The sequence below is a fragment of the Caretta caretta genome, chromosome 3, assembly GCF_965140235.1.
Source record: "Caretta caretta isolate rCarCar2 chromosome 3, rCarCar1.hap1, whole genome shotgun sequence".
NCBI classification, from domain to species: domain Eukaryota; kingdom Metazoa; phylum Chordata; order Testudines; family Cheloniidae; genus Caretta; species Caretta caretta.
Window position 1 is genome coordinate 152807066 of NC_134208.1, and position 27104 is coordinate 152834169.

Below are 27104 nucleotides of genomic sequence, written 5' to 3' on the forward strand. Positions count from 1 at the left end.
CTGCTTGGAGTCAGGGTGGTGCCAGGTACTGGAGCTGAGAGCAATGATCCCTCTGCTGGTACTGGGCAGTGTGGAGGAAGAAGCTGTCTGATCTGAATGCAGAGCATACAAAAGCCAGACCAGGAGGAGTGAAAGGAGTAGATAAAGACAAGGAGTCCTGAAGGGTGAGAGGGAGAGAATCTGTCAGGGCACGGAGACTAGGACTGTGAGTAAGGGAAGGGGAAGCTGGGACTGGGAGTTGGGGAGGAGAGGAGAATTGAACTTGTTGGGCACGGAGACTGAGACCAGAGGGAGGTGAGGCTGGGATTGGGAGCCAGTTGGCTGGGATAAAAACACTGAGATTAGATAAGGATCTCAGGGAAGACTGGGACAAAGAACCAATTGCTGTTCCAGGAAGGATTGCTAGGAAGAGATGGGATCCACCTAACAAAGAGAGGGAAGAACATCTTCACAGGTGGGCTGGCTAACCTAGTGAGGAGGGCTTTAAACTAGGTTCGCTGGGGGATGGTGACCTAAGCCCAGAGGTAAGTGGGGAAGTGGGATACTGGGAGGAAACACAAGGAGGAGGGTGCAACGGGGTGGCCTCCTGATTCATACTGAGAAAGTAGGGCAATCGGCTAGTTATCTTAGGTACCTGTACATGAACGCAAGAAGCCTGGGAAACAAGCAGGAAGAATTGGAAGTCCTGGCACAGTCAAGCAACTGTGATTGGAATAACAGAGACTTGGTGGGGTAACTCACATGACTGGAGCATGGCCATGGATGGGTATAAACTGTTCAGGAAGGACTGGTGGGGGAGAAAAGGTGGAGGAGTTGCACTTTATGTATGAGATCAGTATGATTGCTCAGGGCTCCAGTGTGAAACTGGAGAAAAGCCTGTTGAGAGTCTTTGGGTTAAGTTTAGAGGCGAAAGCAACAAGAGTGATGTCGTGGTGGGCGTCTGCTATAGACCACCAGATCAGGAGGATGAGGTAGATGAAGCTTTCTTTAGACAACTAACAGAAGTTTCCAGATCGCAGGCCCTGGTTCTCAGAGGGGACTTCAATCACCCTGACATCTGCTGGGAGAGCAATACAGCAGTGCACAGACAATCCAGGAAGTTTTTGGAGAGTGTTGGGGACAACTTCCTGGTGCAAGTGTTGGAGGAACCAACTAGGGGCCGTGCTCCTCTTGACCTGCTGATCACAAACAGGGAAGAATTGGTAGTGGAAGTAGAAGTGACTGGCAACCTGGGCAGCAGTGACTATGAGATAGTTGAGTTCAGGATCCTGACAAAAGCTGAATACGGACCCTGGACTTCAGAAAAGCAGACTTTGACTCCCTCAGGGAACTGATGAGCAGGATCCTCTGGGAGGCTAATATGAAGGGGAAAGGAGTCCAGGAGAGCTGGCTGTATTTTAAAGAAGCCTTTTTGAGGGCACAGGAACAAATCATCCCAGTGTGCAGAAAGAATTGCAAATATGGCAGGTGACCAACTTGGCTTAACAGGGAAATCTCTGGTGAGCTTAAACACAAAAAGGAAGCTTACAAGAAGTGGAAACTTGGACAGATGACTAGGGAGGAATAAAAAAAATATTGCTCGAGCATGCAGGGGCGTAATCAGGAAGGCCAAAGCACAATTGGAGTTGCAGCTAGCAAGGGATGTGAAGGGTAACAAGAAGGGTTTCTACAGGTATGTTAGCAACAAGAAGAAAGTCAGGGAAACTGTGAGACCCTTACTGAATGGGGGAGGCAACTTAGTGATAGATGATGTGGAAAAAGCTGAAGAACTCAATGTTTTTTTTTGCCTCGGTCTTCACAGACAAGGTCAGCTCCCAGACTGCTGCACTGGGCAGCACAGCATGGGGAGGAGGTGATGAGCCCTCTGTGGAGGGAGAAGTGGTTCAGGACTGTTTAGAAAAGCTGGACGAGCACAAGTCCATGGGACCGGATGCACTGCATCCGAGGGTGCTAAGGGAGTTGGCTGATGTGATTTCAGAGCCATTGACCATTATCTATGAAAACTCGTGGTGATCATGGGAGGTCCCAGATAATTAGAAAAAGGCAGTTATAGTGCCCATCTTTAAAAAAAGGAAAGGAGAATCCAGGGAACTACAGACTGGTCAGCCTCGCCTTAGTCCCTGGAAAAATCATCGAGCAGGTCTCCAAGGAATCCATTTTGAAGCACTTGGAGGAGAGGAAGGTGATCAGGAACACTCAACATGGATTCACCAAGGGCAAGTCATGCCTGACCAACTTGATTGCCTTCTATGATGAGATAACTGACTCTATGGATATGGGGAAAGCGGTGTACTTGATATATCTTGACTTTAGCAAAGCTTTTGATACAGTCTCCCACAGTATTCTTGCCAGCAAGTTAAAAAAGTATGGATTGGATAAATGTACTATAAGGTGGATAGAAAGCTGGCTGGATCGTTGGGCTCAACGGGTAGTGATCAATGGCTCAATGTCTAGTTGGCAGCCGGTATCAAGCAAAGTGCCCCAGGGGTTGGTCCTGGGGCTGGTTTTGTTCAACATCTTCATTAATGATCTGGATGATGGGATGGATTGCACCCTCAGCAAGTTTGCAGATGACACTAAGTTGTAGGGAAAGGTAGATATACTGGGGGGTAGGGATATGGTCCAGAGTGACCTAGACAAATTGGAGGATTGGGTCAAAGGAAATCTGATGAGGTTCAACAAGGACAAGTGCAGAGTCTTGCACTTAGGATGGAAGAATCCCATGCACTGCTATAGGCTGGGTACCTACTGGCTAAGTGGCAGTTCTAGAGAAAAGGACCTGGGGATTACAGTAGATGAGAAACTGGATATGAGTCAACAGTGTGCCCTGGTTGCCAAGAAGGCTAACAGCATATTGGGCTGCACTAGTAGGAGCATTGCCAGCAGATCAAGGGAAGTGATTATTCCCCTCTATTTGGCACTGGTGAGGCCACATCTGGAATACTGCATCCAGTTTTGGGTCCCCCACCACAGAAAGGATGTGGACAAATTGGAGACAGTCCAGTGGAGGGCAATGAAAATGATTAGGAGGCTGGGGTATATGGTTTACGAGGAGAGACTGAGGGAACTGGGGTTATTTAGTCTGCAGAAGAGAAGAGTGAGGGGGGATGTGATAGCAGCCTTCAACTACCTGAAGGGGGGTTCCAAAGAGGATAGAGCTAGACTGTTCTCAGCGGTTGCAGATGACAGAACAAGAAGCAATGGTCTCAAGTTGCAGTGGGGGAGGTCTAGGTTGGATATTAGGAAAAACTATTTCACTAGGAGGGTGGTGAAGCACTGGAATGCTTTACCTAGGAAGGTGGTGGAATCTCCATTCTTAGAGGTTTTTAAGGCCCAGCTTGACAAAGCCCTGGCTGGGATGATTTAGTTGGGGTTGGTCTTGCTTTGAGCAAGGGGTTGGACTAGATGACCTCCTGAAGAGTCTTCCACCGCTAATCTTCTATGATTCTATGATTCAATGTGGAAATGAATGGGGGAGTTGGGGAAGAGGAGACAGATGTAGGCCTCAGTTCAGAAAGTTATTTAAGCATGTGCATAACTTTAAGCACATAATTAGTTCCACTAAGTCAATGGTACTATCCACGTGCTTAAAATTAGACTCATGCTTAACTACCTTGCAGAACTAGAGCCTTTGTGGTAATTTTTTTATACCAGAAAAGGTATACCAGAAAAGGACTTTGTAAAGTCTGTCAAAAATGCAGTCCAATTAAATAGGAACAAAACATTTAGACCTGTCAATAGTTGCCTGATTTATTTTGAAGGGCATTCCTGAAGAGCTTTATATAGAGCAGTAGAGAGTCTGGTAATTTCCATCTGGTCCGTAAACAAGAGCAGAAACTCACTAGTAGCAAATAACTGATTGTAGTACTCAATACTGTAGCAAATTCAAGTTACTCAGAATTGATAGTACCAAACACATAGTTTTCATTTTTGTTAATTACAAAAGATAACAGAGAAAATAAAATGTTCATTGTATCCTACTAAGCATTGGGAGAAGTTCAGATGGAGTCTGAATTTGATGTAAACCTTCCTCTGGACCTGGAATTGAGACTGTGGCTCATGTACTTTCACTGTCTTCTTGTAATAATGCTACACAAAATCTAGTAAAGGTCAAAGCCCTAAATCACCAAGAAGCTGTTTTCATCTGACCCAATAAAATGGCTCTCTTTGGTTGATGATAAGTCTTGAGCATGGTGACTGAAGCATCCAGAAATAATACACACTGAAGAGCTTTGTGCATGCTATTTTCCTCTACACAACCCAGAGGTATTAACTACTGAAGGTAGTGTCTCAAATCTGTGGAACTCTCTTTTATGGGAGGTCCTGGAGCAGCTGTGGGCACAGAAACTCCTGAGTTTAGTGGAACTACATTGTTAGGGAGCAAGGATGAGCTGTAGGCCCAAGATATGGTGCAGAGGTATAGGACGTCCACCTCATCCTTATGTTTCATATACCTCTCAAGGTACATATGTGGTGAACCCCTGATTTTTCCAGTTGGTGGCTGCAAACCCAAATTATCTGAATGGAAGAAGGTAGACTAAATAATGCTGCAAACTTGAAAGAATTTTCTTTGTCCTAGGGGACCTTGCTGTGCATTCTTCTTCAGGAGCAGGAAATCTCTCCCCCAAGTTATTACATTAATGTATTAAATAAGCCAAGAGAAACATTAAAACTAAGTCTTATGAAAAGAGGAGTACATTTAGAGCAAATAGCAGCTAGTGTACTATGACCACTGCTTTTCATTCGGTTAATCATGTTGCTACTTTGTGCTTATCCCATCTGTTTCCTGTACCCATCGGTTGTCTTTCATCTCATACTTAGATTGTAAGCTCTTTAGGGCAGGGGCCATCATTTTCTTATGTGTTTGTAACAGCACTAAGCATGATGGGGCCCTTATCCCTGATCTGGATGTATGGTAGGCAGGCTGTGTGTGAAATTCATTTTTTAGAACAGCCTTATTCTAAAAAATGCATTGATGAAACAGGAAACTTAGTCAAAAAGTGACCCTAATAAGGTCCCTTGTGAGAGCAGAGCAATCTATCCCAAATAGATTAGCCCATTCAACCATTTGAATATGCTAATCTATTTGAGTTTAGTTTCTCAGTCCAATGTCAAAATGTTTACACTATTTTCTGGTAATCAGATTATTTACTTTTTGAGAGGAAAACAAATCCAGCAGGGGAAAAAAAAGCCATCAAACAACAATCAAAATGACAGAATTATGGTGCAAACAAGCAGTAGTCTGGGTTCCCTTTCAAAAGGAAGATACAATAAACTTATTGTTCTTATATAATAAAATTCAAGTTTAACTCAATATCACTTACTATAGTGACATGCATAATGAACTCTGACTTTTCCTCTACGCTTCCCAGGTTTTTTCATGGCTCCATCTCCTCTAAAACCACCAAACCATACTGATACTCCCATAATCAATGGGAATTGTTCTATGCAGCTCTATATTTAAATAAGGTCTTCATATATAAGAAATCTATCAGCAATAAAATGTAAATATAACTAAAGCTATAGAATAGGCTTTATACTGTGCTAATTTATTGTCTGATTTAAAATAAAAAGTTAAAGACTATGTAAATCTCAATTTATGTCTGTAATGTATCTTTGCGTTTTATGGATTGTTCATCTGAAACATAAATTAAGTTTGTAGCCAAAAGGTGTGTGTATTTCAGATTTATGAAAGATATTACAATGCAATAAATAACAGTAGACACCCAGTACAGCTGTTGAATATGATCAAGTGTTATGTTCACCCCCTATGTCTTCATGTTTTTATAGATTTATGATTTAGAGTGTGCTGTATTTAGAGCAGGTATTGTATAGTAAACTCAACCTCTTCAATAGTAAAATAGTTGGACTAATCTAAAAGTTTTAGTGTGCTCACTCTAAACTGACTCTCTTATGCAATCTGTAAACGTTCCTCAGTGACAGCAGCCAGCCTGCCAAAATGTCAGCTGCAGGACAAGCTCCAGTATAAACAGACAACATTGTGCTGCTGACTTACTGAATTAGAGTTAGAATGATACCCACCATTCCCTCCTAAAAGGGGACTCTTGAGATCCAAGAATAACAGATCTGTCAGCACATAAATTGGTATAATTTTCAACTAGAGACGCCAACGCCGTTTAACCCCATTGTCATTAGCCATGTCTAACTAGGACATTACAGTTTTGTATTTCTCAGCTATATCCTTTCTTTGGGCTCTCCAGCTTAGCTGTGGACACTATGACTAGGGCTCCTAAGTGCTACAATAATACAAATAACAATTAATAATAATAATAATAAGTAGAAAACTCTGGAGTCGACAGTAAGATATGTAGAATACCACAATATGAAGGATGGTAAAAGAGTCCATGCGTTCAGTTGTAAGCTCGCTTGATAGTGGATTGTTAATAGAGTTACTCCTGATTTAGAGCCTGATTCAGAAAAAAAATTAAGCATGTACGTTAGCCTCTCTCTGTTTAGGAAAGCACTTAAGCACTGACTCAATAGCAGTTTATTACTATTACTACAAAGGCCCCCAGTTAGGATTCGGGCTCCATTGTGCTAGGTGCTGTGCAAACGTAAAAAAAGAAATGATCCCATACAAATCCAGTTCAGCATGGCATAATGAGTAAGGCACACAGACAGTGAGGGGGGAGAGGAGGGGAATAAAGACAGGTGCTACCACAAAGAGTTACATATCTTGTTTGTGTACCCGCATGCATGTGTTGCCTTTCTTTTCCCTCACTGTCCATAGATTTCACAATAGAAAATGAGATTTTCTGAGGAATTTGAAGGTGTCTGAATATTATTTATTACTTGTATTACCGTAGTGCCTAGGAGCCCGAGTTATAGTCTGGGTCATCACTTTGGCAGGTGCTGTACAAAAAGTACAAAAAGATTGTCCCTGTCCCAAAAAGGTTACAATCTAAGTAGGTTTGGTGAAGGTTTTACAGAATGAGAGCGTATCAAACCAAGAATCAAAAAGAGGAGAATAAAGTTAATATACCCTCTATGGCTGCACAGAAAGGGTCTGCTTCTGAACAAACAAATAGTTATACAGCATATCCAGTGTATAAAAAATGTGAAGTAGTAAGTTCAATTAATATCCCATATGAAGCCAAGTATCAGCTACGGCTATGTCTACTCTTATGGAGGCCTGTTGAATACAGGAACTATGTGTGTAGCCACATGCAGCAGTGAAAGGCTCCAGCAACTGAGAGGCAGTAGGGAAAGGCTTTGGCAGGGGAAGGCAGCCGGGAAAAGCTTGGGCAGCTAGGAGGAAGCAAGTAGACTTCGGAGCAGGGGTGCTGGAACAGTTTTTTTTGGGGGGGGGGAGAAAGAGGAGTGAACTGGGGGTGGGGTTTTGAGGGGAAGAGGCAGTGTGGGAGCAGAGCCTCAGGGGAAGGGGTGGTGCGAGGGCGGGGCTTGGGGGAAGGGGCAGCATGAGGGCAGGGCCTCAGGGGAATGGGTGGTGGGAGCTCAGGGAGAAGGGGCTGTGTGGGGGCAGGGCCTTGGGGGTGGGAGAGCATGGGTGGATGGGGCCATGGTTTGGGTGCCTGTGGCCCCCCCATCTTTAGGGCACTTTTACTGCTCCTGCATTGGAGGCACTGCTTGGGAATGTAGAGAGCCATGTAGGGTACATACCCTGGGGGTACTCTCCTCTCCTAAGCAGTGTCTCACCATCTACATTGCTATTTATATTCATGCTAGCTGGGCATGCAGTGTCTGTACACACAACCGGAAGTATAGATGTAGCCGTAGATCTCCCACAAATGTGCAACCAAACTGAAGATTTTTTTTCCATATACCTTTTTGCTGATGGTTTAGTTTAATTGTTCTCAGGGTAAGGCAACGGGATAGGTGAATGGAAAACATAATGCATTCATCTGCACATCAAAATGAGATTAATGTTGGCAAATAAACTTAATTTTAATCAAATTTATTCACAAAGAGGCAATGATTAGAGTGAACAAACTTTGTAAAGGTTTAAACAATGTCATTTTGTGTTGCATTAAAACAAGGCCAATTATGCAGTTGAGACTATGCAAATCTCAGTTAAAAATGAAACCAACTAAATTGTTAAAACTGTTACAGTGCATGTGAAATCAACTACGTACTGTAAATTTAAATAATCATAAACTGAGTGAGGTATGGAAAATGTTTAAATGGTGAAGTGTGGCTTTCACAGCATACTAAAGGCTCTACTTGGGAGTTCTATATTATTGGCTCCAACACAAGATCTTTCTCACACCTTTATCAAACCCATAAAATCTATAGACAAGGACACATATGTGTATATATAGTTCAGAAAGATTTTAAAAAAGGATTAGATAGCTTTATGACTATCAATATTATTTGCAGCTAGAAGATTTACACAAAATTTGCAGCACAAAGGCTCAGACACACACTCTCTCTACCGCTCCCTGCTCCTCCCCCGATGATAGATCGCTGCACAATTGACAAGGCGAAACATAGGTCCCTCACCAATTTTCCTGTGAAGCATCAAGCCTTTGCCACTGCTCAAGACAGGTTATCAGACTGAATGAACCAATGATATTAGTTGGCATGGCAACTCCTACTTTTACATACCACTGTAGATAGGCAGAAACATGTCAACTCACACTTGCAGGGTAAGAGTAGAAAACTAATGCACAAAGTTTACTAAAATTTAGGAGGATGTTCTAAGATTTAAAGGACACAGGATAAAATGTACTGCATAAGGTGACTTTGTCAGACCTCTGTTGATAGTGTATAGCTATATATTTCTTTTGGGTCCACATATACTTGAGAAAATCAAAAGCTCTGTGCTATGAAAGAATTATACAATGTGTTTAATGCCATAATGACACCAAACAAGTTAATTATTCCTACTATATTAAAAGTGAGGGGTGTGATAAAAACACAGTAAAAATAAGGTGTAGAGTGAAATCTTCATCTGCAGAGGAGATACAGAGATAAGATCAGGACAGCTGAGGAGTCTAGGGTGGAGGGAGGCAGTGCAAATGAAGCATTACATCACTGGAGTAGCTTCCTTGACTTACTTGTCTTTTTCTAAAGTAAAGAATTACAATCTTTTCAATCTTTTGTCATATAAGAATTTTCCCAGACACCTGATTATTCTCATTGCTCCTTCCGATGTTCATTACTCTGCATTTATCAACACTGGATTTTATTTGCCATTGTATTGCCCATTCACCTAGTTATTAAGGTATCTCTGAAGTTCTTCACAGTACTCTCTGGTCTTGACTCTGCTTAACAACTTTGTGTCATCTGTACATTTTGCTTTCTCAGTATTCACCCTCCTTTCCAGATCATTAATAAATATATTAAACAACAGAGGGCCTAGAACAGACCTTTAAGGTACCCTGCTATTAACTTTTGTCAAAATGAAAATTGACCATTTAATCCTTCTCTTTGCTTCCTGCCTCCTAGCCAGCGTTTGATCCATGACTAAAAGTGGAAGTGAGAGCAACTGTGGCACGGGCTATCACATGGGCTGCACAAGCAAGTGCCTGTGTGGTGGGGTGAGGTGTCAGGCTTGTGCAGTCCACGCTGGGGCCTATGCCACAGCATCCCCATTGCCATGTTTAGTGAGCTAATTAGAGTACAGCTAGTGCGGATTAGGTACATCTACAGGAGTTGTCATTTGCACCCCCTATTGCAATGTAGACATACACTCTCTTAGGGTATGTGGCAAGTCAAAGAGAAGAGTTTTGCATTTTACTTCTAACAGTAGTGAGGTTAATGGTAATTATCAACTCTTGCAGGAGTAAGTTCCATAGCGTAGGTCTAGCTCCCATGAAAGTTCTTTCTTTTTTGATCATAAGCCTCCCCTGTCATTTTATAGTTTCATGATTCCATTGGACCTTAACTGTCATAGGAAGACATGCTCATGGTGGAGAGAGGCAATCTCCTTGACAGCTAGGACCAATCCCATCCAGGGCTCTGACTGCCAGGACAGAGAGCTTAAATTAGACTACGTATTTGGAGGGGAGCAAAGTACTCGGCTGGTGTGCTCATGGCCACCTGTTTTGCTAAGTAGGTTGGCTACTATGTTCTGTACCCATTGGAGCTTTTTCAGGGTGAGTAGCTTCATTCCTAGACATAATGAGTTGGAATAATCGAGCCCGGAGGGTAAAAATAAGGCAGGATCACTGTATCCAGGTCTGAGTCCAACAGGAAAGGGAGCCATCTCCTAGCTACTAGCACATGGAATTGGGTGTTTATTGCTGCCATGGAATGCACAAACATCTCTTTGCATTGTTACTCTTGAATAATTAAATAATGTACTACTACTCCTAATTTGAACTTTTATAGATCTTTGCAGCCAAGGATCTCAAAACACTTCATAAACATTAATTAATTCAAATAACTTCCCTCTGAAGAAGGTGGGCTGACTTATAAATGTGGGTACATTCTTTCTGCTCATATGACATCCACCCAACCATACTGTAATTTGTAGTCTTATTGTTCTCATATTCTCTGGCAGGGATCACTTGTCCTGGTGCCGGCTTTCTCTGTGCTGCTTATGACCCTAGGGAACCTTTTCTTCTTGACAGTCCTCTCTGGCCCTCACTGGAAACTACCACTGCCTGTTCTTAAATTGCTGTTTTCTTTTCCCCAACCTTTCGATCAGCATCTGTTATCCATTTGTTTTTTATTTTCTTCCTAAATCTCAAATTGTATCTTAAATAATCTTAAAGAACAAAAAAAAGCTGTAACAAAAAAATCTCTAGGCAGTCTAGTACAATTTTATTTAATTTTAGCATTAGAGGGCTTATCCTATAACAGAACTATAAATATATATAAGACCTGCTGGTTTTATGTACACTGTATACAACTACACAGACAGATCCTGATCAGCACCCACTTATGAAACCTTTGGGCACATTTTCAAAGTGGTATATGGGGGAATTTTGCTAAACCACTTTTCCTGACGTAAGTGGGAATCCAACAGTGAAATCTCTATGGGCTGACTTGAAAAAACATACTGTACATAGTCTATTCTCCTTAGTCCCCTTTAATATAAGTTTAATACAGAGCCAAATACTGAAGCTCCTTAGAAAGGGAACCTTCAGAATCCACACAAAAGAAAGTAAAAGCAAAATACCATGATTAGTTCACTTAAGAAAACAACATTGGCATTCTCAGTAGAGAGGTCAAGGAACGAAACAGCATGGATACTCAGGAATAAGCTTGTGTTAAGTGGACCCTCCAAGTCACGGTTGAGGCATATTGGCAAGGCAGTATAGGCAATATACAAACCATGCTGTCCCTGTTAACTCCTGAGAGCTGTCAATCTGGCACATTTCTGAAGCACAATATTTACACACAAGCTTCTTAAAACAAAACCACTATAAGATATTATTATTATAACTGCTGTATATAGCAGGAGAGTAGAAGTCCAAATGCTGCCAACATTACTATCTGGGCAGGACATGTGAGAGAAAGTCTGACCACTTTAGGGAGAGTGCAAACTAAAATATAGAGCAAAACATTCCCCACAATCTCTCTCTCTCTCTCCCCCCATCTCCCACAGCAAGATGGTCAAGATTTTCAGAAATGGGTGCCTAAATTTAGGCTTCTACATTCATATTTAAGCACTTTGGGTTTCTAAGACTTCATGATTGATACTGTGATATTAACTATACCTATATGGAACTTCCCAGAAGCATAAGAGATTGAACAAGATCTGCCTGCTTCCAGAGCCCATGGTTGATACCTTCAAAAACAAGTTGGGGGTTTAGCCATGTAACTCCCAATAATTTCAATGAGAATTGTGTGGCTAAGTCCCCTAGTTGGCTTTGAAAATCTCGACACAAGTCCCCACCAACTGAGTTAAAGGATAATCTCTTTTGGCTGATATTAGTATAGGACAGTGACTGGGTATATCTGGTCTTTGAGGCTACTTACAGGACACCCCAGGGTCCTAGTACATCCTGCAAAGCAGCAAAGTCTGCAGTAACAAGTATGTGATTGCTGTGCCTAGGGTCCCTAGATTGGAACCCGGATTAGTGGGCGGGCCTAGATTCCCCTTCTGGCTATGGGTAAAGTGGTGTAATCACAAGAAGAGGACAGGCCTTAGTTATGAGTCAGAACAAAGGTCTGAATTTAAAGGGAAGAAAGCTGGTGCTGAAGACCCTACGGAGAGGAAACAGACTGCTTATTTGTTGGACTCTTTAATACCCTGCAAGGGGTTCAGTTGTTCTTTGTGACTCAGTCGGATGGCCAGCCATGGAAGACCTGCCAAGTCAGCTGGCAGCCTGCAGGGGACACTAGAGATGAAAAAAGGACTACAATACTTGACCCTGTTACTTGGAGGCACTCCAGAGGTGAGTGCCCCATTACAAGGACCTATGGAACTATTTAGCACTTCTGACACCAACTAGGAGAGGGCAGTGGCTCACCTGGTCATTAGCCAGTTCATTACAATACAAAATAAAAATAGCTAATGAAGCAAAGTAATGAAAACTTGTCTTATTAAATGCATAGAGGCTTTTTCCCATTAACCTTTAAAGACCAGACATTAAAATGGATCAGCCTAAGAAACCAAACCAGTTCCAGGGCACTAGACATCTTTCAATACAACATTAAAAGATTAGCAGGTTCAGTTCATGTGGTCCAGTTCATGGCAGAACATCCTTAAGTACTTCATACTGTAAAAAAGATTAGTGAGGGTCACAAGGAAATAATTCCATAAGAGTTTTGATGACACCATAAATCACAAGAGTGCCATTCTATTCAACTACATTACAGCTGATTCAAACTATTAACACAAATTCTATTAAAATAAAATTGAAGATGTCAGTCACTCAGTCACTATATTAGTTAAGGTTATTGAGGGCCAGTTTTACAAATTTAGGTACTTGCATTGTACTCAAATTCCCATGCATATGCAAAAATTCCCGATGTTGTATTTAGAAACCTAGTTCACCATGTGTATACACAAATTCCTGTACTGAGTGTAGACTGGAAATCTGTGAATAAATTGGGTGCATGCAGGAGGTAAATGTATGCATGCAGTTATGCACACCTAACTTTAAAAAGCTGGTCTTTAAACAGAATTACTTCACTGTGTATTCAAATATTATTAATACTAATGTTATATTAAAAGAGTCTCATTTTCTGATCACAGCATGATTAAACTTTTTAGATCATGTCTCAAATACAATTATTGAAATCAGCCATGAGGTACATTATAATACAACCCCATCCCTTCTGAGACATACATTTTTCTATGCCAAATTATTATTTTTGTTGCAAATAGAAACCTTAAAGTTTAAAATGAAAGTGCTGATAGAACCATAACAGCAGTGTAACAACTGTAACAGCAGGATACAATATGACCATTGTTTCTTAACACATGATGGAGTCCAGATACACTATATTCACATGATTCTTGCAGTTTTCAACATTTTGGGATAGTACATTAAGTATTTTGCTTATATCACAGCCTAAACACCAAGGGATCCCCTGGACCTAACTTCATTCCTATAATTCTTTACTAATCTTCCTCCACAAGTTATCTTTAATCCACATGTGCACACACATTTCTTCATACTACTATAAAATGACTGCAGCATTAATCCCTCAGTTCATTTTCAAAGTCAAGCGGCTTTAGAGGAACCATTAATTATCATTTACACAACAAGCATCACAATAGCGTGGGTATTTTTATGAAAGCTTCCAACTCTGACGCAGTTTCAGCTCATGATGTACTTTTAAAAAACTGCTTTGACATCACTTCAGAGGATGGTTTGGTTTTGTTAGAATCTCAAACAGTTAAAGGATGCAGTGAGTCATCTGGGGACTTCTGGAAAACTGAATAGTTCCAGGTGACTATTTGGAACACACACTCAAGAAACATAAAAACACTAAGACCATTGCTATGTTAAAGAGAACAGTATGGCCCCTTTCAGCATTAGAATTGAACATGCAGGCTTTCTCATTATTTCAATAAAACAAAAACAGACATTTAACCAAAAAACAAAACAAAAAAATCCCTAACCTTTCTCTGGCTTGGTTGAATATTTTAAAGAGCCTAGGCACTACACAAATTCTCCAGTGAGCCATGAATTCCATTTCATTTTGCTTTTTCAACAGAAATAGGTTGAAAGAAGATACATTAACCAGAAAAAGAACTTTTTAAAATCCCAAGTAATATGGTGACTATTTTCTAGGTGAAAGAAGGATAAAATATTCATCATCCTATGCAAACAATGGGGATATTTTCTCTTCTTTAGGTAATTTATAGCAGTATGTAAAGCTGGGATAAAACAGATATTTTCTAAACTCACACTGACCATTTTGTTGCATGCAATATTATTGACATTATTTTGCTGGTTCTAAAGTAGTGTTATAAACTTAATGGAACACGGAAATTTAAATTTTTGCTTTTGCAATTGTTCCTCTAATACTCTAACCGCTATGAAAATAGTAATATTGTAATTAAAAAAAATGCTTTACATCCAGATTGCTGTTTGTCTTTGGTCTGAGGAAGAGTGGAAAGAAAGAATCAGGCTCAGAACCATTTGTGGGAGAAGAAAATACTGTTTAGATGGTGTAATTTATATTCTTGTACCAAAGGCCCTATGCCAAACCACTACCCTCTCCTCAGACATTTGCCTCCTTAAGACTCATTCTTCTATGACGCTCACAAAAAGTGAGTCAACAATTATATTTATTTTTATTAATTAAAAAACCCAAGACATTGGTCCATCATGACACGCACATGCCCTAACTAAATGCCATCCTTCTATCTCCAGTAAAACAATAATATTTTTTTTAAAGTAATTGCCTTTTTATGTGCTTATAGCCAAGGGAAACACCTTAAGATGTGAGTGTACAAAGAGTCCTTTGGAAAACTTCCTCACCAGAAGAAAGTATGGAAATAATTGAATTAGCTTCACTAGGAAGGGTTTGAACTCTATATAAGTGCAGATGGACAGAAACTGCCCTTCTCCTGAAAATGACATTATCTATCACATGCTTAAGCTGTATTTAGTGTACAAGCTATGTTAACCAAATACAGTATTTGTGAATTCAGCCGTTTCCTAATCTCCTTTGGCAAGAGCTGAATTCTTGAACACTCCTCCTTCCCCATGGTGATTTAAATGCTTTTTCATAGAAAGCTCCAACATATGAAAATATAAGCATTCTGCTTTTGTTCTTATAAACCAATGTCCCAGTTCAGCAAGGTTGTTAAGACTTCAGTGGAACTAGTCACATGCTTCAAGTTAGTTCCCTGCTGAATTAACTTGCTAAACAGAGGTCCAAGTTTGATTCCATTAACACTGTAATGATAAAAATCATTACAATGGTTCATTAAAAATAAGCATGTTCTATATAATGTGAAACACTGAGATTTACTTTGAAAGGTTAAGCTCTTAATCTTGTGTGGTGCTATATAGCTGGAGACAGAACTAATTAATGTTCTTTTCACCTGAAGAGAGGATTACTTTCCTATTTTGAAGGACTAAATGAGAGAGAATTTGAAACCTACTTTCTGGCCCTTGCCACTAATCATATCTGAATGAACCTTCTTCCAATATTAACTGTTTATCCTGTTTTAGTTAAGTCAGTAGTTTGAGCTTCCATAGGAAGGATGTCATCTCCTGGATTATATTACAAATGAAGTCCTCCACATTCATTTTCATTTCCAACATTTGAGTCCTATCAGTATATTAAGTTACCTGTGCATTGAGGTGGCCTGAAATCAAGGTATTTATATTTGTGAAGTGAAGGACAAAAGCAAATGAGCACAAGAATTCTGATGCTGAAAGTAAAACTCCCCTGTCCTAGTCCACACCTAAGAATGATACATTTAAAGTTATAATGTGAGAACTGGACACTTGCACATATAATTCATTTCACTAACCTGTTTGCCTGGGAAGAAAAGCAGTTCTATGTACTGAGGAGCTGAAATCTTGTGTATCTTTCACATTAACACAGGCAGATGGCCTCTGACCTTCTTCCAAGCTTATAGAAAGGGAACTCTCCGAGACTGCAAGACCACTAAATCCAGTGCTGAGCTGAAAAAGGGCATCCTGTGTTTTCTTTTTTTCTTTCTTTAACATACTTACTAGAATATCTGCAGAACATTTTAAGGAAATTAACTGGGATCTCCTTTCCATAAATAATAATCTACTCTTTCTTTAGGCCACTTGCTCATACATGTAGTCTTGTAGAACTGAATGGAACTAGTCACATATGGAAGGCCTATTCATGTGAAAATGGATTGCAGGGTTAGGCCCATATGTTATGTCTATGTATTCACATTTATCTTTCCAAATAACCAATTCAATTTGTCCTGAGCACTAGTAAGATGACATTAGTGAGTGGTATAAAAGGCTATGGCCAATCCATGTTTGGATAAAAGCAATAAATACTGTGAGGTTCTGTACAAAACCAGAAATGTTGAATTCCAGTTACTCTTTCAAAATGGGTGACATTACCTTTATTAAGTTTGGTAACATTACAACACCAATTAGACCCTGCAAATTTTCCAAGTCAAATTTAAATCGTATAAGTCAGAAATCTTAAACTTTATAGGAAGACTGTCAAGCACACCACAATAGAAAGGATTATAAAAACACAAAACAAGGTTTTAAAGAAATTCCTGCCAATTACATACATATTCTTTAGAAAGACCTTTGACATAAAAACACTTTAAATGAAGGAATACAGGGGTTTTCTGATGGAATTCACTACACATTTAGCAAAACCGAAGAGGTAACATAAAGATGATGAGATACTCTCTGTATGTTTTTCATTTTGTGTCTAATTTATCTGATAACGACATGGAAAAAATGTGGGCAAGGTGTGAGGAATTAGAATTATCAAGTTGATTAGGTGGCAAAAACTATTTGTCTTACAAATTGGTTCTTATCATATCTCTCATAGCGTGCATAAAGACAAGGAGCATCTCTTACAGTTTATGGCAGGAGAGCCTCCAAGTCCTCAGTAGTTTTATTGCACCAATCATGATGTTAATTTTTAAAAGTAAATTGTAAACTTATTTAGGCTGCAAAATCCACTTACAGTTACTTGCATGCTAGTTCTGATTTTAACTTTTAATATTTCAATTCCCCATATACAGCTCTAATTAAAATTGATGGATGCAATGAATGCCTTCCTTTCACTTCCATAAACAAAGCCACATATGCATATCTGGTGCGAGTGCATCGGACTCTATGAACTGTGTATTTTGTTGTTTTATTACAAATATTCTATCAACTTAATGATTTATTTCAAGACGACTCTCTTCTGAGGGATCCAAAGGTTGAGCTAAAATAAGAAACTTTTAAAAGGTGTTATATGTCAATTTTATAGCCAAATTAACTAAACAGTGTTCCTTTCAAAATAAACGCCTTGGCTCCTGTTATGGATGCAGCAGACTAAAAGGCTTCCCTACCACTTGATTTCATCAGGGTAAAGCAAGCTACCAGTCTGAAGTACAACCCATTCACACTTAATATACCAAATCTGTGAATAATTGTTGAACACAAAGAATGCAGTTAATCTTGTTTTTAATAATGCTAAAGAATCTCTGCTCTCTATAAACTTGAAAGCTATTTGTCAATTTTCTGCCATTGTTCAAGTTTTGTCCACAGATCATCCACAAACTCAGGGACATGGTGACGCTGTGGTCTGCCTGCAGTTTTGTCAGCCAGCTAAAAATAACTGCCCTTTCTTCATCTTGCTCAACTACAGCTACTCATATGTTTCCCATGAGGCAGTAAAATGGACACAGCACATATGAGTAGTTTAATTTTTGTTATACATACACAATATAAAGGCTCAGCTTTAATTTAAATTTTAAAGTTGGATGTCAAAAGCACACATTTTACATTTAATCTAAAAGAAGAGAGTCCAGTAGTCCCTGAAGCAGCATTTCATTTGGCTAAAAATAACAACACAGGAAATTCTATTCTTTGTGAGGTAATAATCTGTTCTTTATATAGCATCACAGTTTTCTATGCTAGATCCAGTTTTTCCGTTTGCTGGAAGAGAGTTTACTAAACATGAGCCTGAACCACAACTTTTGGATCTGGATCAGAATTTCCCAAAACTCCAGGGTATTTGGATCCAGGATTTTGGTTCAGTTTATTACAGAAACAGGGACCAAGTGCAACAATGGGATTCTGATGAAGAGTGGTAGGAGACACTTAGATTAAGAATATGGATTGATACATCAGTCTGAAAGGGAAGAAATTCTTTGCAGATCACCATCTCCCATTTCATACACACCCACACCTCAGATTGCAGCCAGATTAGTTAAAATCCAGATAAATCCTGTTTCATAAAGGATATTGATTTCATTATCTCTTTGGTGCAGAAGGTCTCTCAACTTCTTTAGCTCCTCTTTCTTCTCTGGGATATTAGTATCCTCATCTCCAGTGATGTCTGGTGAGAGCAGACTTCTGTCAGGAATGTTTGTACGATTTATCAGTTGCTATGAAATAAAATAGAAATAGTTCTGGGCCCTTGTCACTCTTTCCTCATCCCATTCATTTCCCCCTATCCCTGTGTGACTATTTACCTATGCTAGCTGATTTGAGAGCCTCTTCAGGATTTCTGAAAAGCAAAATCCCACCACTGGTAGACTGCAAAGCAATAAATACTGAGTCAGCTATGAGATATCTCCTAATTTCCACTGATCAGTTTTCCTCAGTAAAAATATCTAAGCCCTACACATCTCTCTCTGGTAAAGAACTCCCACTGTAGTAAGGAAAAAGCAGCATCAACTGGGTACTAATTCCTCCTCATCTAGAAATCAAATTCAGGGACAATGTTTTACACTTTACTGTATTAGAAAATTGCGGAAGCCTTTATAGCAGAGCATAAACAAAAACAAAAATATACCCCAGGTTCAATTTCTTCCCTTGCTACTCCTCACCCCATATATATCTTGTGTGCATAATATCCCAGCATAGCATATAACCAACACAGTTGATGCAGCTGGTTCAGTGACACAAACCCTCTTTTCTGACTTCTCCCTAGTCTAATGTAAAGCTCCTTACTAGCTGCATATATACCTGGATATACTCTCTATCCATTTACAGATTACTTCAGCACAGCAATTCCTGTAAATTTCAGTCCTCTCTATCACTCCCTCCACCTCTAATACCCTTTGGTCATTCTTTTTAGCTCCTTCAGATTCTTGCTGTATATTTTCCGGTTATTATTCAAATCCATTCCAGTTCTTCAAGCATTTCTCAGACCTGCTGAGGCCCTGTATACACTCCCTTCTTCTCCACAGCTTCATGGTTGCTTTTCAGTTCTCTCTCCCCTGTGTCCTCTAATATTTCCTGTTCATTCTTAGGGCCCTCTGCACTTCCTTGTACGTGTACAGAATATACCTTTATGTAATTGAAACAGTGCTTGATCTTGCGCATATCAGCTCCAACATCCAGCATGCTCTCAGGATCAGGATCTTCCAGAAAAGTTTTAATGATCTCATTAAGCCTGAAAGGACATAATAGGCAAAAATAACAAATATAATCTTTGAGGGAACATAAAAAATCTCATAAGAACAGGCAACATTGACTCAAGCTAGGAATGTGTTTCAGAGTTGCCCAGATTACTGCTTTTCCCGGTAGACTCTTGGTTTGGGGTCCATTCTATGAGTCTACTTGAAAACACAAGCAATCAACTTCTTTTTCTGGTGCTAGACTCTGGGCTTAACATGGAGGGATCACAAATGATTCAGATAATGATTTATGTATGCTAATAAATAGTTCTGGGACTAAAATGTTTAAAAGTAATCTTCTGTTTTCCTGATTTCTCTCATAATTTAAATTATCCATAAGCAGTTTCCCCATGCTTTCTCAAAAGACATAATTCTAAGACTAGTGCTTTGGATGCTTTGTGCCCGTATTTTTGCTAGCAAGTATATGACACTTAATAATTTAGATTGCAATTATAAAATTCTCAGCCCCCACCATCATGTATGGCAACGTCATTTTTTGGATCTCAGCTTCTCTATATACCCCAAAGACCCATTATTCCTCTTCCTATTACTGAAATGTATTAAACATTTTATTCATTTATTGATAGGGGGCTGAGCCTGCAGTCTTTAGGCAAGAAAAATACTCATTGAAGTCACTGTGTATGTTGCCTACATTAGGACTGCAGGACTAGGCCCATTAAAAAAATCATCTGAGATACAGAAACACTCCATTGCTCTTTTAGAGACAAATTATGAGCTATGGCAGGAAAACCAGCATATGGACAATGAAACTCTGTGAGTTACAATTCTTGGAATTTCTATAATAACCATGCATCAGCAGATGAGCTTTACACACACCTCTCCCCCCCACCCACCCACACTCCTATAGATCAGGCAACGCCTGAGACCCATATTTCTGTGTGTATCCCAAGGTAGACAGGATTTTTGTGTGGAATCTTCAGAAGATTGAAGAGCACGAGGATCTCAGCATGGACACCCGGTGATTCTGCCTGGACTACTGACCTAGAATCTCTCTCTCCATACAGGAGCACAGCTTTAGAGCAGCCATGATTTCCTACTGGTGGCTGATCGAGAGCCCCCTCTGAGTAAAGGGGGTTCACAACACATGCAGGAACAGATTCAGCATTAGCTTCAGCAGTAAATGCCTGAATGTTTGCAGGGTGTGGGGCGGGCGTGGAAATTGAGGAAGATACCACAGACAGTTACTGTCACCTAGGTCCACCTCTTCCTGACTCCTCAAAAGTAGCAAAGCCTCAACCCTGTGGAGTGGGAGCAGTAGGGTTTTTATGGGGTCTGCAGAAAGAGGGCAACATGCTCTAAAGCCACTGCTCCCAAAACACTTCTGTAAGCCTGGTCAGTTTCAGATAGGTTTTTCTTTCCTGTTTCCATTATCAGAGGAGAATATATGGGCAGAATATTTAGTGTATATCATTCATTATATACATGGTCACTGACACCAAATGCTTGGCAAATGGACCTCTACAAATGCAGGAAGAGTTCTCTTGTTAGCTTAATTCTCAACCTGAATCAAATTACCAATAACCAACAGAGCCTCAAAAAATGCAGGAAAGAGCTACTTTCTCTTCTAAATTCATGTATGTCTGAAATTTTTCTAATTCCTCTGCTCATCCATAAAATTAAGCAACCATGTTAATGGAATTAGAGTTTGTGCCCTGAAAAAGAACAGTTTATTGCTAACAAATACATGCTGAGACACAGTAAGGCACACTCTTAGATCCCATTAAACCAAAATGTTGGCAGGATCCTGAAAGTTCACAGAACACCCACTGAAGTCAGGGTGAATTGTATGTGCAAAGAGCTTAAAGGATTGGGCCATTTAAAAAGTCTATTTAAATTAGTTAGAAAAAAAGTGTCCCTGGAATTACAGGTATTTGTTTCTCAAGATGAAGCAGAGCAGAGAAGAGATTATTGGGTAATAAAGACCAGAATATCAGTTTTTATTATTGCTACATTTATCAGTCTTGTTGAATAAGCATCCAAGCCCTCAAGTGTGAACCTTGCTGGTAATTTCAGCAGATAGGCCAAGGAATAAACGGGCATGGGAACTATCCCCTCACACCTACAAGTGGCCTCTGTGTGTCATGACTGGGAAATGTGGAGAAGTCTGTACTGCCACGGCCAGTGCTATAGCTAGTCTACGGATAAACAGAGGCATTCAGCATCTAGCACTAAGTCTGGCACTATACTGAGCATTACATTAACCACATTTAATAAGAGAAAAATTCTAAAACTATTTTCTCCTCATTTTAAGCACCAGGGTCAGATCCTCCATGTGAGGTCATTTAACGCTACTACAACATGGCAGTAACCTTGAACTGTAAACAAAAGAATAGGCATTTCAGCTATATCCTGATTGCCTCAGTTGGCAGAGACTTAGGTTATGGGAATCAATCCAAAAACATCTGTCAGCTAGAAGCTTGCAACAAGACTATTGTCAAGTTAACATTGCAGGGAGTTACTAAGAATATTTTAGGAGAAAAGAGAACAGTAAGGTAAGGAAGAAGAGAGAACATGAATTTGTCCCAAGAGACTGTTGGCTGTCTAATTTAGTTTCCTATTTACAAATTAGGTGAGTAGTAAATATGAATGTGAGCTGGTATTTTCTCCCTCCTTCATTACCTGTCACCCACTTGAGATTTCCAGCATTTTGAAAACCGCAACTGCCCAATTCATTTTTTGTGGCTTGAAGACCACACATTGACTAGAGCCAAAGTGGATTTTAGTGCCAGATGGACTGATTTGCTGTAGCAGAACCTAGATTAGAAGTGGTTAACCAACTAAGCCTTTTTGCCACTTCTAAAGAACAGTACTTCTTCAGTGTGTTTTAATATAGACCTTTATGCCAAAGAGGAAGAATTTCCTGAACCAAAAATGAAAGGGAATTTTTGGCCAAGAGGGAAAAAGAATGGAAAAGGCCCTCAAAACTCACAAGTAAGCACAAGAACTAAAACAAACTTTCAGATATATATTCTGACTATTAAAGACAAACAACATCATGAATATTAATTTCTGTGCACACAGCACAGACACCTTTTAACAGGAGAGAATTAAAGGACCAATCTTCTTAGGTAAGCATATAGCCTGATGACAAAAAGGATTGAAATCAGAACATTCTGGGAGTTCTGCCAGTGGATTAAATTATTAAACAAAGGTAAAAATAAATTGATGATGCGATGCAGATACAGTCTGAGATTTCTCTTCCTGCTGAACATATCTTAAGTCCACTGAGCTAAACTTTCAGAAGGATTTATCAATGAAGGGATCACAAAAATAATTTAAACATTCTAATACTAGTTATATAATGCCATGATTTAAGGCTTTACAGAGGAGACAACAAAGCTATTCCTTCCCCCCAAGGCGCTCACAGTTTAAATGAGAAAGATAACACAAATAATGACAACAGAGCACAGGACAACAGGAGGGAGGAGAAGAGACAAGAGTAAATAAGGAGAGAGAGTGGGATACTGACCTTAAACCAATAAACTTTTGTACAGTAAATTTTTTTTAAAAAAAAGATATACATGTATGTGTTTAAATTGTCAGGTAAGAGCTGGAAGGTAACTCTTGTCAAGGTAATCCCCAAAAAGAGGGGTCAGAAGCAGTGGATAAGTTATGGCACAACAGCTCCAGCTTTATTTAATAAACATTAAAAATGTAAATAAATGAATGAAGGGAATGAATATGGTTTTTGCAACAAAGAGTGGCGGTAGCTGCTCAATACAACCATGAGCCACCACTTGTCTGGCCACCTAGTCAAAGATACTCTCTTGCCCATCCTATACCTGGATATGTCTCTGCTGGAGCATCTCTCGGCTCCAGCTACACACTGAAGTCTACAATTCTAGGAGATATATACCCTCCCTATGGCCTAGCCCCAACAGCTAAATAATTTTATCCTCCTCCAAAGAGAGTCTGTCCGCAAAGCCATGATGCAACATGGAACTTGTGAACATGATTCTGGCTTGACCCAAGCAGAAATGAAAATGCAACATTTAGTTAACATAACATACAAGCGACAGTTACATACCCATATGGTATCTCAATGCAAAACACCACTTACTCCCCTAGCACAGAGGTAGATGGGTGGGAGGGGAAACCTTGCTGCAGTAGGAGGAGAGCCGGAATTGCTTTTTGGTCCTGCAAAGCTCATTCTTGACGGGGGCTGGTACTAGCTGTCCTCTGGTCATAAAGAAGGCTCCTTAGGGCTAGAAGAGTGGCCAAAGGCAGACAGCAAGGAAGGATGGTCCAGTGGCTAGTGTGCTAGCCTGAGAATTAGCTACAGACTTTGTGTGATCTTGAGCAAGTCACTTAATCGCTGTGCCGCAGTTGCCCAGGGCTAAAATGGGCATAATAGCACTGTACTAGTTCACAGGGTTGTGAAGGATAACTACATTAAAAGATTTGGAGGCCCTCAGATGTTATGGTAATGGAGGCCCTATGAGTATGACAGACAGATAGATAAAATGGCCCAGTCCAACACAAAGTTGGGCCATGGTGCATCAGGAGGGAAAGGATCCCCTAGCATCCAAGCAGGAAAACCCCCAGCAAATCCAGCCTAGCTGGCCACTGCCACATAAGGTAGGTGACTGAGCTGAATTAGCACAGAAAGCAAAAGGAAAGTCACCCCTGTCCCTTTTTTCAGGGCAAAGTTGATCTCAGTCAGTTAATTATAGTTAATAAAACATCAGAATATAAAAGAGAACAAAGTTTCTCAGCTCAGGGTTTCTAATTCAGCCCCGGGCTCAGAGACCAGCCTTCTCCCAGGCAGTCTCTGTCCTCTTGTTCCTGGAGCAGCTAACTTTTACAGCCCCTCTGCCGAGCACCTGGGTTAGCCTAATTTTTATTAACTTCTTATTCGCTCAGGTCAGGGTAGTGTCTGCAAGCTGCCCCAGACAACAGAAAGTGTCAGAATAAGGATTAGTGGTGAAAAGCTAGACAAAGGAAGAGAGCTTTGAGAATATATTTGAAGGCAGAGTGAGGTTGCTTGGCATGCAACACATTTTAAATAAAAAGTACATTTTGCAATTGAGCTGTTCTGTTTCACAATGTCTGATCCACTGCTATGTCCCCTCCAACAGCTCCTTTAGTCTTTGTGCAATCTCTGTGCAATCTCTCTCCTGGTCAATTCATCAATACTCCAGGGAAAAGGCTGTGCTTTTAAACATATGACATAAAACAGATCAAATCAGGCAAAAGGTACTGTCAGAACATTATTTTTTTCAGGAATAACATTGTTGCTGACTTCTTCTGCACAGGAGTCATTCAGAATGAGATTTTTCTTCTATACTTGACTTGTATTTATCAAGATACCATCGAGGAGTACAGGACTTTAATGTTTCCTATCTTTGTAAGAGACTGATTTGTCAGAAACTCCTGCTTTTTTCCGTATTCTCTTTCTTTCTTTCTTTCTTTAAAATGAGCCAATCACAAATTTCTGGGCACTTTTCCATCAATGATAAAAAAAATGTACCAAATCAGTTGATTTGCATTAACTAAAATTAAAGAGAATCAACCCCCAAAGACTAATACAATAATAGCAACAATAATTTCTTACTCTGATCCCCATTCAAGCAAAAGCTGAGGTCAGAGATAGGCTCTCTACTACTGTCCCCTGAAAGCCAAGGAATTGAGGACTTCTCATATTAACAGGGGAAGTCAATTCCAGAGTGGAGAGTCCTCCACTGAAAACGCATTGCCCACAGCCTGCCTGATGTTCAAATTTAGGATGCTCAAGTATATCAGCTGCTCTCAACTCCCATGGCAAAGCAAGGATAAGGAAAGACACTCTCAGGTAACTGTGACTCAACTTATATAAGGGCTTGTCTACACAGCAAATGAAATGAAAAAACCTAGATTAGTTGTACTTTCCACCCTTAGTTATTTCGATGAAAGTTGGTATGTCAACACTCTTATTTCAGAATTAAAGTGCCCTATTCCAACATTTGTCAGTAAAAAAAGTGACCAAGCTATATCAAAACAGGACCCTTAGAACACTCATATTCTGAAATAAGTGTCCTATTTTTATATAATTTGGTCATCTGATAAGTTTTGTTGGAATGGGGCAGTCTTATTCTGAAATAAGAGTGTCCAGCCAGATTTGCACTGAAATAACTAAAAGCATGACTTACAATTGACTTAGTTATTTATCATGTAAGATCCTTTTCTCTGGTCTTCACAAACACAGTCTTGCCTTGCTGATATCCACTGAGAATGCTGCTACTAAGATAATATTCCTAGCCTGTCTCTTTGACCATGTCGGCACTCTCTGCATCCCTTCACTGGCTTCCCTTTCTCTATTGTATCAAATGTAAGCTACTGGTTTTCACTTTCAAGGCCTTTCATGGCCTATCCTCCCGCTACCTATCAATTCTCATTCAGTACTGAAAGGTCAACTCCTGCCTGTGATTGACCCATGATGCCAGTCTCTATTGTCCACTTATTAAATTTTCAAACACACACCTATGTGCTTTCTCCCATGCTGCCCCTCACACCTGGGAGAAGCTCCCTGTAAATATCAGCAAATCCTACTCAATATCCTCCTTCAAAACCCTTCTTAGGACTCTCCTTTGCCATGAGGCCTATAAAAAACTTGACAATGGCTAGGCTACTGGTGTGCTGAGACAGCTACCTGTCCTGCTGACCAATACTGTCATTTTTTCCCTTGTACTTTCCCATCTCTTTGTATCTCTCAGTTGATTCTTGTATTATACTCATATTGTAAGCTCTTTGCGGCTCTTTCTACACCCTCCAGGATAAAAAGGTACCTGGTCCATGACTGGAGCTTCTAGGCCTGATGATAATACAAATAATATCATTATTTCAGTTCCAGTCCTTGTGTACATAAGCTCTTAAGTTTTAAGGGTCAATATCAACACACACTGAATTGCACCTGGAAACGAATAGGGAGCTAGTGCAATCTTTAAAGCTTAGGTAACAGATTCCCTGTAATTAATACAATAAACAAGTAGGCTGCCACATTCTTCATTAGCTGTAGCTTCTAAGTGGTCTTCAGGGGTATCCATGCAGACACATTATAGTGAAGCCACCTGTAAATCCAGAAGTGTCCCTTATGTATTTTTTCCCCATTTGTTGTTGAGTAAAGGGATTGTCAACTATTAAAACTCGACCAGTTACCGCTAACCTAGTAGCTGCGGCCAGCTCCAAAAGGAGATTTTCAAATCACGGCAGTCTTCCCTTCAGGACTGTTGGGTTCTGGCCTAACTGCAGCAGGCCTGGCTCACACTGTTGGAAGCTAGAGTGTGCTGAAGTCAGTTGCCAGAACTCTGCTGCCTCAGGAAGAATAGTTTTCCCCAATAGAAGCTCCCCGGAGGAGGAAGAAAAAAATAGTAGCACACAATAGCCTTTTTCTTTATGAAAAACAGCAGTAAACAAGAAAGAGTTTCTCTCGCTTAATGATCATCCAAGAAAAATGAACAAACAGAAAACTCAAGTTAGTAAGAATTCCACCCCCCCTCCCACCTTCAAATCATCACTTTCTAAACACTCAGCAGCGATTAAGTTTAGGGCCAATTTATAAATTCATTTAAAGTTGGTCCAGTTACAAGACAGCATACATGAAGTGAAGCATAGGAATGCGGCATGAAGTGTTTAAGAC

At 40.1% G+C, this 27104-nt stretch overlaps 1 protein-coding gene across 1 annotated transcript in view; it reads right to left on the minus strand.

Annotated features, from left to right (window-relative positions):
• Window positions 1-27104, minus strand: part of KIF6 (kinesin family member 6) — a 284325-nt gene that overhangs the window by 118004 nt on the left and 139217 nt on the right. Inside the window, exons 11-13 of the mRNA XM_048843480.2 lie at window positions 19359-19464; window positions 18310-18451; window positions 15875-16087 (exon numbers count right to left, since the gene is read on the minus strand). Of these exons, the coding sequence (XP_048699437.2) occupies window positions 15875-16087; window positions 18310-18451; window positions 19359-19464 (461 nt within the window). The remainder of the gene's footprint in view (window positions 1-15874; window positions 16088-18309; window positions 18452-19358; window positions 19465-27104) is intronic.